This window comes from Pan troglodytes, chromosome Y (genome assembly GCF_028858775.2).
Source record: "Pan troglodytes isolate AG18354 chromosome Y, NHGRI_mPanTro3-v2.0_pri, whole genome shotgun sequence".
In the NCBI taxonomy this organism is placed as follows: Eukaryota; Metazoa; Chordata; class Mammalia; order Primates; family Hominidae; genus Pan; species Pan troglodytes.
Window position 1 is genome coordinate 16,881,467 of NC_072422.2, and position 18,078 is coordinate 16,899,544.

At 40.4% G+C, this 18,078-nt stretch overlaps 1 protein-coding gene across 5 annotated transcripts; it reads left to right on the forward strand.

Moving 5' to 3' along the window:
• Nucleotides 1–2,818: 2,818 nt before the first annotated feature.
• Nucleotides 2,819–17,369, forward strand: LOC736268 (RNA-binding motif protein, Y chromosome, family 1 member F/J). Of its 5 annotated transcripts, XM_016944708.3 has the most exons (13): nt 2,885–3,022; nt 3,706–3,764; nt 4,887–4,999; nt 5,472–5,575; nt 8,547–8,724; nt 10,638–10,790; nt 12,803–12,917; nt 13,872–13,982; nt 14,422–14,532; nt 14,974–15,084; nt 16,006–16,116; nt 16,202–16,290; nt 16,790–17,369. In XM_016944708.3, exons 3-13 carry the CDS (start codon nt 4,891–4,893, stop codon nt 17,089–17,091), a joined length of 1,494 nt encoding a protein of 497 aa, XP_016800197.1. In that variant the 5' UTR covers nt 2,885–3,022; nt 3,706–3,764; nt 4,887–4,890; the 3' UTR covers nt 17,092–17,369. The 5 variants fall into 5 exon arrangements, with proteins under 5 accessions (XP_003319031.1, XP_003319032.1, XP_016800197.1 ...); XM_003318983.3 differs by lacking the exon at nt 3,706–3,764 and having other exon boundaries at nt 2,819–3,022; XM_054677213.2 differs by lacking the exon at nt 16,006–16,116 and having other exon boundaries at nt 2,910–3,022.
• Nucleotides 17,370–18,078: the final 709 nt, after the last annotated feature.

Genomic DNA, 18,078 nt, shown 5'->3' on the forward strand with positions numbered 1-18,078 from the left:
TCAGCAATCCTGCCAGAACCTGGGCAGTCATGCTCAGCCAACCAGCTGAAGAAGGTCAGGTAGGAGCTGTACGGCCTGCAGCTGGAAGCTTGACCTTCCTGATCCCACAACCACTAGACTGCAGTGGAATGAGACATCCCGTATCCTGCAGAGAGAGGAGTCAGGAAGGTTCATGCCAGACCTACCCTCCCACACACCAGCTCCCCTACCATGCTGGGAGGCGCTCCTTACCGAGGATGCCAAGGCAGTACTCCCGAATGATCACTTCATTGTGGAAGTAAAGACTGTGATAAAAGGAAAACTTCATCCTGCCGCCGGTACCCGGAAGAGTTGCTTTCCTCCCCTTACCTGGCCAAGAAGGAGAAAGAGGACGTACTCAAAGCAGCATTTCATGTAGCTGGGGTGAGGTGACCTGTTAGCTGGGGTGAAGCGTGTGTTTCTCCTTCCCAACTCTCTCATTGAGACACCCCCGGGTCCCAGGGGTACCTCAACCTGACCCAGACACCAGACCCCTCCCGAAGACTCAGGCTCCTTAGCCTGACCTGCAAATCCATCACGTACGTAGCTTAGCAGGACTTCATCATCATTTGTGATCCCGGCCAACATCTGGGTGTGCCGCACAATCTGCCTCTGGTCAAGGAGCCGCCAGATGATTGGGTGGGCGTGCAAGGAAACACCCTGCAACTTTGCAAGAGCACGGAGAGTGTGGGGCAGGGCACCTTCCCTTCCAGGCCCTCTGTCTCTGTCTGGCGTGGAGGGCACCATCAGAGCTGTGGTGGTCTTGGTGGTGGGTGGAGGCAGGCCCAGACAACCTGCTCTGACCAGGGACTGGCACTGAAGAAGTGGGCAGGGGGTTGGGGGCGGGGTGTTGTTGTGTGAGGCGACTACTTGCTCGGCGTTTCTGAGCTGCAGGAGGCCCTCCTGTGCTGGGTGCTAGACAGGCTCTGCTGCTGTCTGCGTGTGTGGTCTCTCCTTCTCCTGGTCTCCCTGAGGGGTGCACGTGTCCACCCCAGGCAACCGCTGTGGGTAGAAGTAGCTACGGGGCTGTGCCTGGCTCTCCCCATGGAGCTCGAGTGGTTTCAAGGGAGCTTATATATACTCAGGGCCTAAACATCTTCGGGTGCAGTGCTGGCACAGGGAAGAAATTGTGTCTGGGGAGACAGTGCCTGCCTTGCATAGGACAGCAGCCCCGTGCACAGTGACATCGAGTCTTGAGCACCTTGTGTTTCTGGGGTAAGCTTGCTGGACACAGGCAAGGGGAGCAGGGAAGTTCCATGGCTGGCATGGGCATGCAGACTCCCCTTCCTCCAGGGACTTTCCCAGTGAATCGTATCCTTCAACTTTCTGCTGTTATGATGGGTCCTTGGCGCTGCTGTTCTCCCTGGTGAGTGCTGTGCTTGGCTTCCTGTCCCTACCACATGCCCTCAGGGCACATGCAATTCAGCTGCCCTCCTATGTGCATGAGCCTGTTCTCGGTTCCCCTTGTTGTCCCCCATGCCCTGAATCCTGGCTGACCGCCAGTGCCTACCACCTTGTTTCCCCCCACCTCCGCTCCCGGGAGCTCGGCGCCCATCCCCTGCTGCCAACCATCCCGAATTGGAAGCTGCAAGGATATGGCTCTGGCCCAGAAGCCGGGGATGCCCTGTGGCCTGGGACATTCACGTAGCGGAGCTCCAAGTGAAGGACGTCCAGCGAGTCTCTTGCTGGCCGGGGCGTACTGGGGCCAGGGCCAGGCTGTGCCTGCAGGTCCTCCTGCTGTGGCTCCACATTGGCCTCCTCCTTGGCCACCACCTCCATCTCTGCAATGATGTCATCCCCCACTAGCATGCCTCTTCCCCCAGGGTTGTCTTCCTGCTCTGTGCACAGACCATCCTCTCCTGCACAGCCTCCAGCCTTAACATGGTGCCCTCCTTGAGGCTCCAACAGAGCAAAGCCTGTGCCTCCCACCCCACCCCCACGGCAGCCCTCGACTCTGGGGGCAACTCCAGGAGAGGCCTGCGGGCCTTGCCCTGCTGAGAACCACATCCTACACCTATGTGGAACAGGGTTCCTGGGGAGCCCCACAGGGCCCTTAGCCTGTCACTCTCACACTGCGGCTCAGATACCCAGCAGGGTTAGCTGCGCACAGCAGCCCTGGAGTCGGATGCCAAGGCCCTGGCTTCCAGAGCCCCGCTAGCAGGCACCACGGCCACCACTGCACTTGTGAGAGCCTCTGCACCAGCAAAGCAGTGCACACGGATCACTGCATTGGCGACCATGGCGGTAGGCCTCCCGTGTGCCCAGGACACAGGATGAGAAGTCCTTTGGAATGCCCCTGTGAGTACAGCATCCTCAGGGAGGAACCATGGAACTCGGAGTATGTATTTGCCTAGACCTGACAGAATCCTTGCAGGGTTTCAGCTTCTGGTGCAGAGGAATTCCACCTCAGCAACGTACCAGTCGACTTTAGTCCCACGCACCCGCCCTGCCCCAATCCCCCCAAGCCACCGCCGCTGCCCTCGCCCCAGCGGGCAGCGCTTGTCCCTCTCTCTCCCCTCTGGATCTGCAATATTCGGTACCATCAGCCTAGCCTGCCTAATGAAGTCAGATGTTTCATGTGTTCCCTGTGGGCTAATTAATGTCTTGCCACACTCAGGATGCCAGTTAGGGTGTAGGTCTTCCATGCCCACAATTGCAAAGGGCTCACAGTTCGCGTGTGCCTTATTCCACCGCCGCCCGCCACATGGCACAAGCGTGGTCTCGGAAGAGTTACCGCGAGATGATGGAGCTGCAGGCCAGCTGGGGCGGAGGGGCCTCAGGACACGCCCACAGCCTTCGCAGGAACTGGCTGACGCCCACCGCCTTCGCAATGATTGGCCGCTGGAGGTAGGCGGGATTTCCGGGCACGGCTTCCGGCGTCCTTCCCTCTCAGGCTAGCTGCCGCTGTCCTTCCCGCAGTTGGCCCTGTGGTGTTCCGAAGCCGGTTCCGTACGGCCTGAGGGCCAGGCGAACCTCAGGCTCTTTGTCCTACTAAAAAGCGCAGGTATTTTCTGTTTCTCTGGACAACTGGGTCTCTCGGCAAGAATAGAAAGCAAAGGTTTGGGATTTTGTCTACAAAAGGGGATGGGTTTTCTATGTGTGGTTGTTGAATTACGGGAGGAGTCAGTGGGGGAAAGAACTCCTCAGTGCTATTAAGAGACTCACTTTCGTTAAACTCATTGATTTTTGCTGAGGATTCTACCTTTAAGTGCCTAATATGTCCGACTAGTTGTGGGAGATGGTGCTAAGCCGCCATTTGTTTTCATGTGCACTTTTTATTAAAGCGGGTTTTCTCTGTGAATGTGGTCATAATTCAGAATACAGGGAATACACTTAACCACTGCGATTAAAAAGTCACACTTTTAGTTAGCACATGTCGCGTGTCTGATTTGCTTGGAAGAAATTATCAAATTTTGACATAAATTGTGTTACTTTAGTGTATGTAGAAATATGGGGCCACAAATAATCTGAGTTTCAGTTTGCCTCTGTAAAGCCTGTGATTGTCTCCTTCGTTGTATGACAGTATTTGAAAGATGTTCCATGTATCTTTGGCACCGTAAATAATTTAAACCGAATAAGTGGCTGTAATCGAGATAAATGGAGTCAGATAGCCGAAAACTGGAACAAAATAGATGCGCTTAAGTTATTCTGTTAACCTGGCACACTGCCTTACTCCTGTAATCCTAGCATTTTGGGAAGTGGAGGTCGGAGGATGGCTTGAAGTCAGGAGTTTGAGACCAGCCTGGGTAACGTAATGGACTCTTTCATTGCTATTTTCGCATCAGGGACTGGTTTAGTAGAAGTCAGTTTTTCCTCAGACAAGGGTTGCGCAGGGGAAGAAGGCGGCGAGGTGGACACGTTTGGGAGTGGGGGCTGGCGGCAGGTCTCCGAGGGGCACGTGGTGGGGCGGGTCTTCCGGTAGGAGCAATGTGACAGAGGCCAGGTGGGGCAGTGAGGCTGTCACGGGGACAGGGAGGGCCAGCGAGGGAGTAGGGAGGATGGTTTCCGGATAAAAGTGTACCACCTCAGGTCATCCTCAGGCGTTACATTCTCCACAGACAGGTATTACATGTCATCCTCCGGCATCACATTCAGGCCACAGATAGGTACGGGTTGAAGGCTAGGGTTTGGGGATCTTTGACCTATTGTATATTTCAAATCACTAAAAGATGGTAAACTATTTAAAATATTCTCCTCCTAGAACATTTTAAGTAGCTCGATTTAATCTCTTATCCAAATATCATGCTGAGTGTGGTGAGTCACCCTTGAAATCCCATCACTTTGGTAGTCCCAAGCCGGCAGAACACTTGAGCCGAAGATTTGGAGACTAGCTTGGGCACTATGGGGAAACCCTTGTCTATTTTTAAAAATACAAAAAATTGCCCAGCTGTGGTAGAAAGCGCCTGTAGTACTAGCTACTTGGGAAGCTGAGATGTAGGAAGATCAGTTGAGGCTGGGTGGAAGAGCCTGCAGTGAGCAGTTCACTTTGGCAACAGGAGACATACATCTCAAGAAAGAAAATATGCAAAACATCACACTGTACCTCATAAATAGATTCTTTTCAAATAAAATTATTTAAATGGGGACATTCTTCATATTGCAACTGAGGAAAATTACAATAGCTTTTCTTATCTAATTTTTAGAAGTGAGATTTTGTCAGGTACATACTAAAATGCAGCATTTGTCCATGAAGTTAGTGCCCCTCTGCTCTGAGTGTTACAAATTTTACATATATAAAGTAAGAAATACTAAAAAGATGTCAGCCTCGGGAAGGGAATTTTACTTGGGTTTTCAGCACAGTACATAATAAAATTTTCTCTTTTTAGCTTATTTATATCTAAATATAGATAATTTTTTACCATTTACAGCACAATGGTAGAAGCAGATCATCCTGGCAAGCTTTTCATTGGTGGCCTCAATAGAGAAACCAATGAGAAGATGCTTAAAGCAGTATTTGGGAAACATGGTCCCATATCAGAAGGTAACTCTTAAAACCGTGTCTCTGTGTGTGTGTGTGTGTGTGTGTGTGTGTGTGTGTGTATTTTCACATGTATATTTCAATATGTATGTTTAAAATATGTATGTTATATATATATGTTTTGAAAAAATATATTTTTTCGAAGTTCATTGTATACCTACGTTAAAATGCCTTATGCATTTTAAACTCTTATTTTGTAGTATCCGTTTGATATTTGGAAAATTCTCATAGTAGTAGGTTAAGGTTCTGTGGAAAGGATAACCTACTACTTAGAAAGGAAAATGAGGGAAAGTAAATGTGCTGTGGAGTTCCGAAACAAACTGGAATAAACTAGACTGACTGTAGGGGTGACTGAGTACTGAGAACCATAATAGTGATGTGAAATGCAATTATTTTTTAGTTTGATGTAACCTTTAGATGGTGAGTACCTTGATGAGTCCATTATATGAATGTAAAATGTTTTCATATATTTTAGTTCTTTTGATAAAGGATCGAACCAGCAAATCCAGAGGCTTTGCATTTATTACTTTTGAGAACCCTGCAGATGCTAAGAATGCTGCCAAAGATATGAATGGAAAGGTAAGAGTCCCTTATTACTAATATTCTAACTCTGTTCTTCAATTAACAATATTTCTAGGTCTTTTTAATATTACTAAACTTTTGAAGATAGTAGAATGACATATGAAGCCATCCTCTTTTTTGTGCCATATACGTGCAAGTGTAGTTGGAAGGGTATTGGAATTAACATTCTATAAATTAATATTTGGTAACCTTTTTCTATGTTTGTATTTCGATATGAGTGCAAATAGATTTTAAAAGGTTTTGAAGAGCTTTAAAACTTAAAAGGAACCCTCATGTAAATGAAAGTAATAAGTCAGTATTTATTAAATGCTATTAATAACAGACGCACAAGAAGGAAAGACTCTTTCCTTCTTGAAGAATATATTTTATGAAAATATATTCTTGCAAAAGTGTATTTAAATAAGACCCTTACATTTACGGAAAGGTTAAGTAGTTGAAAATAGAAAATAATATGAGAACATTGAAGTCAGATAACAGAAGAAGTAACTGGCATTCTTGGCTCCGTGCTTGCTTTTTCTCCTAAGGACATTTCTTTCCTGTCACCACAGTAATTTATGTAACATGAATAGCTAATTACTCATTTCCCCAGTGTGTTTGAGGACTTGTTTTGATTGAACCAGTGGTCTCTTGTCCTGTTGAGTCTTAAATCTAGAGATTGTGTGTTTACTTAAGCTTTAAACTTCTATGTAATTATATTAATTATTGAATTCCTTTACATTGTAGTCAAGAGCATTCCATTCTGTGCTCTTTAGTGATTTTTGCTTTATAGCATTATCCCAATCATGCCGGGCATGGTGGCTCATGCATGTAATCCCAACACTTTGGGTGGCCAAGGCGGGCAGATCACAAGGTCAGGAGAAAGAAACCATAATGGCCAACATGGTGAAACCCTGTCGCTACTAAAATACAAAAAAAAAAAAAAAAAAAAAAAATTAGCTGCATCTGGTTGTGTGTGCCTGTAGTTCCGGCTAGTCAGTAAGCTGAGGCAGGGGAATCGGTTAAACCCAAGGAGGCAGAGGTTGCAGTGAGCCGAGACCACGCCGATGCACTCCAGCCTGGCAACAGAGCAAGAATCCGTCTCAAAAAAACAAAAAATAAATAAAATAAATAAATAACGTTATCCCAATCTGTTTTTAGGTCCTGTTAGTCTTCACGCTATTCCCAAAGTGCTTTTTTAGACTTCTTGAGAATTATCCTTCCCTGTGTATGGCTCATAAATAAAATTTATGCTTCAAAAACCACTTAGATTTCATATTTTCTTCCTCATTGCGTATTGTAGGTATTTTCTACTCGCTGTACTATGTATTAATCTGTTGATCGTGAAATTGTATATAGTGCATATTTAAGTCTTGCTAGTTGCTTTTCTTTCTGTTACATCTAGCACACTTCCTGTCACATAGCAGAAAGTACATTTTTATTCACCCTTATAAATTAGTATTTCAAGCTGTGGTAGAAACCGAGACTTGCTTTTGGTTCATGGCTTTGTGGTAGGTATGGAGATAATTTTGACTTCTGTATAGGAATCTATGATAATTTCTTTTTTCCCTCTAGTTTTCAAGCAAAAGGGCAGATAATTTGTGTAAAGTTTTTGTTCGTTTGTTTGTTTTTTAAGATGGAGACTCGCTGCGTGCCCTAGGCTGGATTGCAGTGGGGCCATCTTGGCTTACTGCAGCCTTCGCCTCCCGGGTTCAAGCGATTCTCCTGCCTCAGCCTCCCAGTACCAGGGACTACAGAGGCATGCCACCACGCCCAGCTAATTTTGTACTTTGAGTAGGGATGGGGTTTCACCCTGTTAGCCAGGATGAGCTGTATCTCTTCACCTCATGATCCACCTGCCTCGGCCTCCCAAAGTATTGGGATTACAGGTGTGAGCCACCGCGCCCAGCCAACGTTATTTCTAAATTACTTCATCTCACATATTTTATTGTGTTAAAATAACTATGAATGTTGTATGCACATTAATGTTAAGATGGCCAATAAAGGAGGTTCTTCGAGTTTTCAGGGGGAATTAACAGTTAAGGAATTTTGGCTGACTTCAGAACACTGGGAAGGAAGCAGCCGTGGGCAAATCTGGGGAAAATATTTTGAGCCCAGAAATAACAAAAGAAGTTTCAAGGTAGGAACAACGGGCGATGTGGCTGCAAGGGGTCTTGTTCAGGGATTTAAGTCCTTCCTCCAAATAACAAAAGCCATGTAATTTTAAAATCGCATTATTAGCTGAACTGTTTTCAAAAATTGCTGTGGCCTGTAGAAAAGATTACAGTGAAAAATGTTATTATGAAATTAATTAGGATAGTTAAGCATTTCTGAGAAATTACCTGAAGTACTATATTAAGATTCGTTTTTTAGGGGCACGTCTAAGGCAAGGTAAGAAATGAGTAAGGCAAGAAAACTTAATGAGATCAAACAAGGATCACATTTACAGAAACATTTTTAGAGTCAATATAGAATTGTAAATCATATGGGGACATTTTATGTAAGTGTTAGCAAATCCAACAAGAAACAACTCATAATGAGTAATGTGACTAATCACTCTGAAAAAGTAAGCTCATTTTTTTTTTTAAATGACACAAGTTTCGTTGGGACATTGCAACTTTCAAATCAGTGATGTGACTACAAAGATGAAGTGGATTATATATTGTAAAAAACAGATGTGCCACATTCTTCCATAGAATGTGTGATGGGTCAATCTTTTTTTTTATGTTTGAGTTTTTTTTTTTTTTAATAATGGAGAAGTTTTCAAGGAATTTGAAAAATAGAATTTGTGTTTGATCCCTTAATGGAAGGCATGTGCTCAGTAACTATCTCAAATTTGGCATTGCGAAAGATGTGTTCATTTTAGGAGAAAAAAAAGTTTCCTTTTGAGAGAAAATACCTCGAATTGAACTACAGTTGATGTAAAAATGTTTGTAAAATGTGCGTACGTTAAATGTGCCAGTGTTATTGATAGTACCCTTAATACTTCTAGTCTTTGGATGGAAAAGCAATAAAAGTAGAACAAGCCAAGAAACCATCTTTTCAAAGTGATGGTAGGCGGAGACCACCAGCTTCTTCGAGAAACAGAAGCCCTTCAGGAAGTCTGAGATCTGCAAGAGGAAGCAGTGGAGGAACAAGAGGGTGGCTTCCCTCACATGAAGGACACCTGGGTAATGTTTTAAAATATAAAGATGGAACCATAGGACTGAAAGAAAATAAGTTTGATGATATCGAAATTTCTCAATTTTTTTATTTCCTGTAGGAAGAGAAAATTAGCTTATTGATAATAAGCAAACTTATTTCTAAGTACTAAAGGCGTATTAGAAGAATGATTGAACTAATATCTAACATTTGTTTTAAAATTATAGTAAGTTTGCATTGAAGTAACACACATTTGAAACTGGGTTGTGTTTGTGAATGCTGATTGCCTGTACTCAACCGGTTTTCTGCAGAACCCATTTATATCCATTATACTTTAGAGTTTTCTACTTTAGGGCCCAGAACTTCGTGTCAGTTGTATTATCAAAGTACGATGTAATATTTAAAATTTTCCAACAGGAAAAAGTAACTGAATACTGAAGATTGATTTTGCAGTATTTGTTTTCTTGTGTCTACATGTGGAAACATCTATGCAAATGTATTGCTTTGTAATTTTGATACAGAGAGTTTGTACATTGGCCTGCCATAAAGCATTTTCAATTGAAGAAATGTAGAACTTTAATTTCTGAAAAGAATGTGTGACTCTGGAAAGTTCTAAAAACCACGGCTTCACAGATATGTATGAATCTTTCTTTGCTGGAGGCTGAGTCACTGAAAATGATATTTATGAGTGATTTACTTCATAGAAATGAGGGGTCCATCTTTACATCCAAAAGAAAAACAAACCATATATTTAAAAAAAAAGGAAAAAGAAAAAACTATTGGATGGGCTGGGCGAGGTGGCTCACACCTGTCACCTCAGCACCTGGGGAGTACAGGGCAGGTGGACCACGAGGTCAGGATTTCCAGACCAGCCTGGCCAACATGGTGAAACCCTGTCTCTCCTAAAGATACAAAAAAATTTGCCTGGGCGTGGTGGCGTGCACCTGTAATCCCAGCTACTCAGGAGGCTGAGGCAGGAGAATCACGGGAACCTGGGAGGCAAAAGCTGCAGTGAGCCAAGGTTATGCCATGGCACTCCAGCCTGCGTGATAGGGCAAGAGTGCATCTGAATAAATAAATAAATAAACCTGTTGGTTAAGTTGTATTATCTATTAACCAACCTTCAAAACTCTAACAATTAACTTGGAGTTTTAATAACCAGACGTGTAATTAATTGGAGATTGTTTTCAAGTTGAAATTGCAGTGTTTGCTCCAGTTTAAGATGCATAGCTTCATGGCTATTTTGTCTCCACTGATCTTGAGGGTGAGGTTCAATTATACTCTGCCACGGACGAGAATGTATATATAAATTCTAACCTGTAACACCACCTGGCAATTGGCATATATCTACATTTTTGTAGATGTATAAAAATATGTTTATATTACCGAATATGCAATTCTTAAAGACTGTTAAAATTCAGCATAGTCTCATCTGAAAATTAGTGTCTCATAAGGGAATTTTAAGAATTCTATATTGTGTTAACAAATTTTAGAGACAATGTATTTTCCTGATATGTGACTTCTTGGTATTGGAAATATTTGAGTTTCTTTGAATGGAAATTAGTTTATCTTTATGATGTGCTTTGAAAATTTTTCCTTATTACAGAAGGATATAAACAGTCATTTATCATTTTTCTTTTAATATTTTTATGCCTATTATATTTAGATATTTTAGTGATAGGTTTCTGCCCTGTTCACGCCCCATTTTCCCACATCTCTCCCTCATACCGATATATTATGATACTTGAGTTTCTTTCTAGATTTTCTAAATGAACTTTTATTGCTTGAAGTGTACTAACACCATGTAGGAATGCTAATTTTATTAGTTTAGACAAAATGTGAATTTGTTATAAAATGTAGAAAATATTTGTAAACAACTAAAACTTAGCCATTTAAGAAACAGTGATGTTAGTTAACTAAAAAGATTTTGTTTGAAATACAGATGATGGTGGATACACTCCTGATCTCAACATGAGTTATTCTAGGGGACTCACTCCAGTTAAAAGAGGTCCATCTTCAAGAAGTGGAGGTCCTCCTCCGAAAAAATCTGCTCCTTCTGCTGTGGCAAGAAGCAGTAGTTGGATGGGAAGCCAAGGTAAATGCTACCTGACAGAAAGACCGTAGTTTTTGTATGACTGAAAATGAGCCGTTTTACCTGAATGCTTAGCTTTAAGTTCATTGAACAAAAGGGAAGTGACACATACGTGAGCATAATTGCTGATTGATAGCTTTTATTATAGTTTCTATCTCACTAGGTACATTTCAGATTTATGTTGAAGAAATACTTGAGCTTCTCATTGCAGATCAAAGAAGTGATTAGAGTGAGGCCAACATTCCTTTTAATCCTGTGTTGGCTAGAAAATTCCCCTTAATTTTTCTAAAAGTTCCTAGCAGTATTCTTTGATGGTAGGCTTCTTGATGTAATTAATTCTTCCATTTCCTAAGTCCCCTGGTGTCCCATTCTAAAAATTGCTTGTTCGGTGACTTTGCCGGGTTGGAGTCTTGCTCTTACTAGGTGAGAGTGCACTATGTGAGATGACGGCTTACCATAGCCTCAAATTTGTGAGATGACGGCTTACTATAGCCTCAAATTCCTGGGCTCAAGCAATTCTGCTGTTTCAGCCTCCCGAGTTTCTGCAACTACAGGCATGCAGCAGCACACCTAGCTACATTTTTTCCCTATGTTTTTGTAGAGAGAGGATCTGACTACATTGTCAAAACTGATGTTAAAGCCCGGGGCTCAAGCGGTCCAGCTGCCTCAGCCTTCCACACTCACTCACAGTGTGAGCCGCTAAGCCTGGCCATCCAGCTTCTGAGACCTCAGTAATGCGTATGTGCAAGGCATACTCACTGCTTGCATGAAGATTCAAAAGAACTACAAGAGCATTTAGCAGACAAGGAGTCATTGGGCTTAAATATGATTTAAAAATAAATTTAAGGCTCGAGAGGTAGACACGTAGGAGTCCAAAATTCTTAAATTAAGTGGATATCACAGAAATGCAGAGTTGTGAAATATAGGTGTATGTAAATCAGTAATTGAGATTGTACCGGGATGTTTAAACATTAACACAAGGTCCTTAGTGTAAGATTTGAAATTATTTGAGGAGAGAATTTAGAACTAAGCAACATGAGGTGAGCAGTAGGGTTGAATGCAAGTAATACTTTTGAGAATTGTAAGACTGCAGACTGAGCAGAAGAAAATAAGACAATAAATAAAAGTTCTTAGCAAGGAAGTTTAAGCAGAGCAAATTAAAATTCTTTCTTAGTCCTCCATCCACATATGGAGGAAGTTAAAAACTGCCATTTTCAATTTTACATTTCATACGTAGAGTATCGGTGAAAGGAGGTATTTATTGGCTTCAGGATACCCAAGCCAACACATTTCCATTGGAAAATTAGCCAGTGAAGGTATCATATGTGAAACACTGACCTCTAAGGAATAGCAAGTGAAGAATATATTAAAGGAGAAACTTTCTATTTTGAAATAGCAACAATGTTGTAATGACCCCTTGCATAGCATTGCTTTCTTTGCAGTAAAAGCAAATCCTGACCATCATTAGAAAATCTTCACTAATACTTTTAAATTTGTCAACATTTAAGATAGAGCCAACCAGTTAGAGATAAAGAACTTTTATGTAAACATTTAGCATATAGTCATTTAAAGGTAGCTGTATTTATGTGTGTGTGAGATGGACTGAATGATATTGGAAAATCTACCTTCTTTGGCTGAGAAAGGACAATGTATGTAAACTTTAAAATCAGTGAAGAGTTTGATGGTTTTACGTGTTTTCCCTGTGTCACTCACAGTCATCAGTAATTTACATGAAAAGGAAAATAAGAACTAAGTAGTTATTAACCATTACAAATGAACTTTTACCTAAGCATTAATGTTTGCCTTCAGCTTCATTAGAAGAACTGGCCTTGTGGAAGCCATGGGATTATCCAAAGCCATGAGAAATATTCACAGTGTCATGTCTGTCTAGTAATTTAGGAAACAAAGAATGGAGTCATAGAAGAAATAATTTTAAAAAGTTGTTTGAGAGAAGAGAAAATAGCGTTTCAGATTTGGTGTTCTTTACGTAATGTTCCATCATTTGAATGTTACAGGTCCCATGTCACAAAGAAGAGAGAATTATGGAGTTCCTCCACGCAGAGGGACAATATCTTCCTGGAGAAATGATCGCATGTCACCAAGATATGATGGTTATGCAACTAACGATGGGTAAAGGAAAAATTAAAAAACACAGTTGATTTTTTTTTCTGTGGTGATGAAATTCACATAACAAAATTAAATATTATAAGGTGAACAGTTAAGTGGTGTTTAATACGTTCTGTGCCAGGCAACAACTACCTCCATCGACTTCCAGAACATTTTCATTACTCCAAATTAAAACTCCAACTACCAGTTAAGCAGTCCCTCCCAGTTTCTCCTTTTCCTCAGCTGCTAGATAACACCAGTCAGTGTTCTGCCTCTGAACTTAACCTGTTGTGGGTATTTAATGTTAATGTGCTCAAACACTACATGACTTTTTGTATTTGTCTCCTCTCCTTTTGCATGATGTCCTGAAGGTTCATTTACATCATAGCACTTCACTCCTTCCACAAGCTATTAACCCATTATTTTATCTGGGTTGTTTCCACCCGAGTATTTCTACGCACCAATATTTGTTTGAGTATGCCTATTCGGTTCTGGGTGTATATGAGTGGAATTGCATGGTCCTATGATAATGATGTTTGTTTTCTTGAGGAACCACCACATTTCTCCATAGTAGCTGCATCATGTTCCGTTCCAACCTAGCATTGTATCAGCATTCCAATTGATCTACATCCTCTCAAACACTTGTTATTTCCTGCTGTTTGAAGTTTATTGCCATTCCAATGTGTGTTTGAAATATGATATCCCATTTTGGATTTGAAATGCATTTTCTGCACCCATTAACTCATCATGCACTTGTGTCCTAGAACTTAAAGTATAATAAAACAAAAAGAAATGCATTTTCTGCATCACTGAATATGAGTATCTGTCCCATGTGCTTTTTGGGCATTTGCTGATTTTATTTGGGGAAAAACTGTTTAGAAGTTTGGCCTTTTAATTTTGTTTAAGTTGTAAGTTAGTCATGTATTGGATACTAGAAGTTGAAAATTTAAAATTTGTTGCTTAAACTTATGCACACAGAAATCATCCAAGTTGCCAAGAAACGAGGGATTATGCTCCACCATCTAGAGGCTATGCATACCGTGATAATGGTCATTCTAATCGGGATGAACATTCCTCTAGAGGATATAGGTACTGTACCTTTTTCTGGATTTGTCAAATAGATTTCTTAAATTGTTCATTCCAACTAACGTTCTATCAGGGCTCCAATTTATCTACATCCTCTCAAACACTTGTTATTTCCTGCTTTTGAAAATTTATTGCCCTTCCAGTGTGTGTGTGTGAAATATGATATCCCATTCTGGATTTGAAATGCATTTTCTGCACCCATTAACTCATCATGCACATGTACCCTAGAACTTAAAGTATAATAAAAAAAAAGAAATGCATTTTCTGAATCACTGAATATGTGTATCTGTCCCATGTGCATCTTGGGCATTTGCCCATTTTATTTGGAGAAATATCTATTTAGATGTTTGGCCTTTTAATTTTGTTTAAGTTGTAAGTTAGTCATATATCGGATACTAGAAGTTGAAAATTTAAAATTTGTTGCTTAAACTTATGCATACAGAAATCATCGAAGCTCCCGAGAAACTAGGGATTATGCTCCACCATCTAGAGGCCATGCATACCGTGATTGTGGTCATTCTCATCGGCATGAAACTTATTCCAGAGGATATAGGTACTGTACCTTTTTCTGGATTTGTCAAATAGATTTCTCAAATTGTTCGTTCCAACTAACATTGTATCAGGGCTCCAATTTACCGACATCCTCTCAAACACTTGTTATTTCCTGCTTTTGAAAATTTATTGCCATTCATCTGTGTGTGTGAAATATGATATCTCATTTTGGATTTGAAATGCATTTTCTGCACCCATTAACTCATCATGCACATGTACCCTAGAACTTAAAGTATAATAAAAAAAAAAAAAGAAATGCATTTTCTCAATCACTGAATATGAGTATCTGTCCCATGTGCTTTTTGGGCATTTGCCCATTTTATTTGGAGAAATATCTGTTTAGATGTTTGGCCTTTTAATTTTGTTTAAGTTGTAAGTTAGTCATATATCAGATACTAGAAGTAGAAAATTTAAAATTTGTTGCTTAAACTTATGCATACAGAAATCATCGAAGTTCCCGAGAAACTAGGGATTATCCTCCACCATCTAGAGGCCATGCTTACCGTGATTATGGTCATTCTCGTCGGCATGAAAGTTATTCTAGAGGATATAGGTACTGTACCTCTTCTGGATTTGTCAAATAGATTTCTTAAATTGTTCATTCCAACTAACATTGTATCAGGGCTCCAATTTATCTACATCCTCTCAAACACTTTTTATTTCCTGCTTTTGAAAATTTATTGCCATTCATCTGTGTGTGTGAAATATGATATCTCATTTTGGATTTGAAATGCATTTTCTGCACCCATTAACTCATCATGCACATGTATCCTAGAACTTAAAGTATAATAAAACAAAAAGAAATGCATTTTCTGAATCACTGAATATGAGTATCTGTCCCTTGTGCTTTTTGGCCATTTGCCTATTTTATTTGGAGAAATATCTATTTAGATGTTTGGCCTTTTAATTTAAAGTTGTAAGTTAGTCATGTATTCGATACTAGAAGATGAAAAGTTAAAATTTGTTGCTTAAACTTATGCACAGAGAAATCATCCAAGTTCCCGAGAAACTAGGGATTATGCTCCACCATCTAGAGGCTAGGCATACTGAGACTATGGTCATTCTAGGCAGGATGAACATTCCTCTAGAGGATATAGATACTGTAACTTTTTCTGGATTTATCAAATAGATTTCTTATATTGTTCATTCCAAATAACATTGTGTCAGGGCTCCAATTTATCTACATCCTCTCAAACACTTGTTATTTCCTGCTTTTGAAAATTTATTGCCCTTCCAGTGTGTGTGTGTGAAGTGTGGAAGCTCCTTTTTTATTTGAAATGCATTTCCTGCATCATTGATTATCAGTATCTGTTTCATGTGCTTTTTGGGCATTTGGGCATTTTGGGCATTTGGGATCTGTGGGTATTTTATTTAGATGGTTGGCAATTTAACTGTGTTTAAGTTGTAATGTAGTTCTATTTTGGATACTTCAAGTTGACAATTTAACATTCCTTGCTTAAACTTGTGCACGCAGAAATAGTCCAAGTTCCCGAGAAACCAGGGATTATACTCCACCACCTAGAGACTATGCATACCATGATTATGGTCATTCTAGTTGGGATGAACATTCCTCTAGAGGATATAGGTACTGTCATGTTATCTGGATTTATCAAATGGATTTCTTAAATTGTTCATTCGGAAATTGAAAAGACTTTTTTTTTTCAATTTAGTTATCACGATGGCTACGGTGAGGCCCTTGGTAGAGATCATTCTGAACATCTAAGTGGAAGTTCTTATAGAGATGCATTTCAGGGATACGGTAAGGGTCCAGGATGGATTTGTAAATTACAGAATTTTATTTAATAGACCGGATTGTTATTTTAATGAAATTCTAAGGAAAATTGTAAAGGACATATGCAACATGTTTAAATATTGAGTATTCTTTTTTTTTTGATCATCCCAGAAACATATTTATTCATTTTCATCATTGTCCACAAATAATAAAATAAACAGTGCTTATCTGGTACTCATTATCAGTATAAAGCCTAGGGAATGATATGAAGGTGAGAACTTCAGTTAACGTTAAGAAAATGTGACTGAGCATTTACTTTAGAATTAAATTTGTTAAGCTGCAAAATACTACTCTTACACTTCTCTTAAATAAAACCTTCTGACTATTGAAGACTTGATTAGTATCCTGTCAACAAAGGCGGAGGAAAGCAGATATTTCCAAATAGTACTTTAACTAATTCATGCTTTAATGATAGCAGTACAAATGTTTAAATGTAGTCCCACATATTATTTTATCAACCCTGCAGGGACCTCTCATGATGCACCACCTGCACGAGGGCCTCGGATGTCTTATGGTGGAAGCACCTGCCATGCATATAGTAATACACGAGATAGATATGGCAGAAGTTGGGAGAGTTACTCAAGGAGCTGTGGTGATTTTCATTATTGTGATCATGAGCATGTTTGCAGAAAAGACCAAAGGAATCCGCCTTCTCTGGGTAGGGTGCTCCCTGATCCTCGTGAAGCATATGGTAGCTCACTTTATGTGGCATCTATAGTAGATGGTGGGGAGAGTCGATCTGAAAAAGGAGACTCGAGCAGATATTAAAGCAAGCATTCAAAATAATAGTTATTGCATACCAATCCTTGTTTGCAAATCAAAAATTGAAATGTTATTTCTGCATCGTTACCTGCATATTACTGACAGAAACATGTTGGTTTTGTGGAGAGAGGTAGATACTGACTTCCTCCATGAATTTTTTGAGGTATTCAAAGGAAAAGGAATTGTTTTCAATGTAATTTCATACTTGTTGATGCTATTTGAAAAGTGTTTAGATGTAATACCTACCTTAAAATTTTCACAATAAAATTTTACATGTACTGCAAGATGCCTGGTGTTATTGGTTAGCCGCACATGCTTAAAGCAAATTCAATAGGAGAGTAAATTGTGTAGTTTGTTGTACGTTTTCCTTTGTTTCTTTGAACACAGATGCAAAATTAGGGATGTGTTATGTCACCCTTGCAAGCTGCTCAAGTTTTCTAATTAGGCTGTTTCTCTTTAAAAACTAACAAGGTTAAAATGTTGGAGAAGTCTTCAGAAAGACTACAAAACTGTCTGCCTCACCATAAAATGTTTATTTTTTAGAGGAATAGTACAGGTCAAAGGAAATAATTAGATGTATTGATACTAAAGTTTAAGACATCCAGAACATTCTATGGGAAGCATTCTGTGACTGAAGAGGATAACGGTAATGAAAACTTTTTTTTTCACCTAAATCAGAAGTGAACCAGCTAAGTTTCTCAGGTGCATACCATAATGAATTTAAATGTTTGTAGTTTAAATAGTGGAAAGTAAGTGTTTTGTCTTGTGAGGTACCCACGTTAATTTTTTCTTGAATATTTTGCCAATGGATGTTGTAAATAATGGTGTAGTAATATGTTTTTACAGATAGGAATAATCTAGAGTGGTTGGGATAGTATCACATTTTTTTGAGATGAAGTGTAGCTTTGTTGCCGAAGCTGGGGTGCAGTGGCTCTGTCTTGGCTTATGGCAACCGCTGCCTTCTGGGTCCAAGCTATTCTCCTGCCTCAGCAT

Coding starts and splice junctions, on each gene's coding strand:
- LOC736268 (XM_003318983.3), top strand. CDS start 4,891: ATGGTAGAAGCAGATCATCCTGGCAAGCTTTTCATTGGTGGCCTCAAT. Junction 10,791..12,802: donor TAGTTGGATGGGAAGCCAAG/GTAAATGCTACC, acceptor TGAATGTTACAG/GTCCCATGTCACAAAGAAGA. Junction 16,117..16,201: donor CATTCCTCTAGAGGATATAG/GTACTGTCATGT, acceptor TTTTCAATTTAG/TTATCACGATGGCTACGGTG.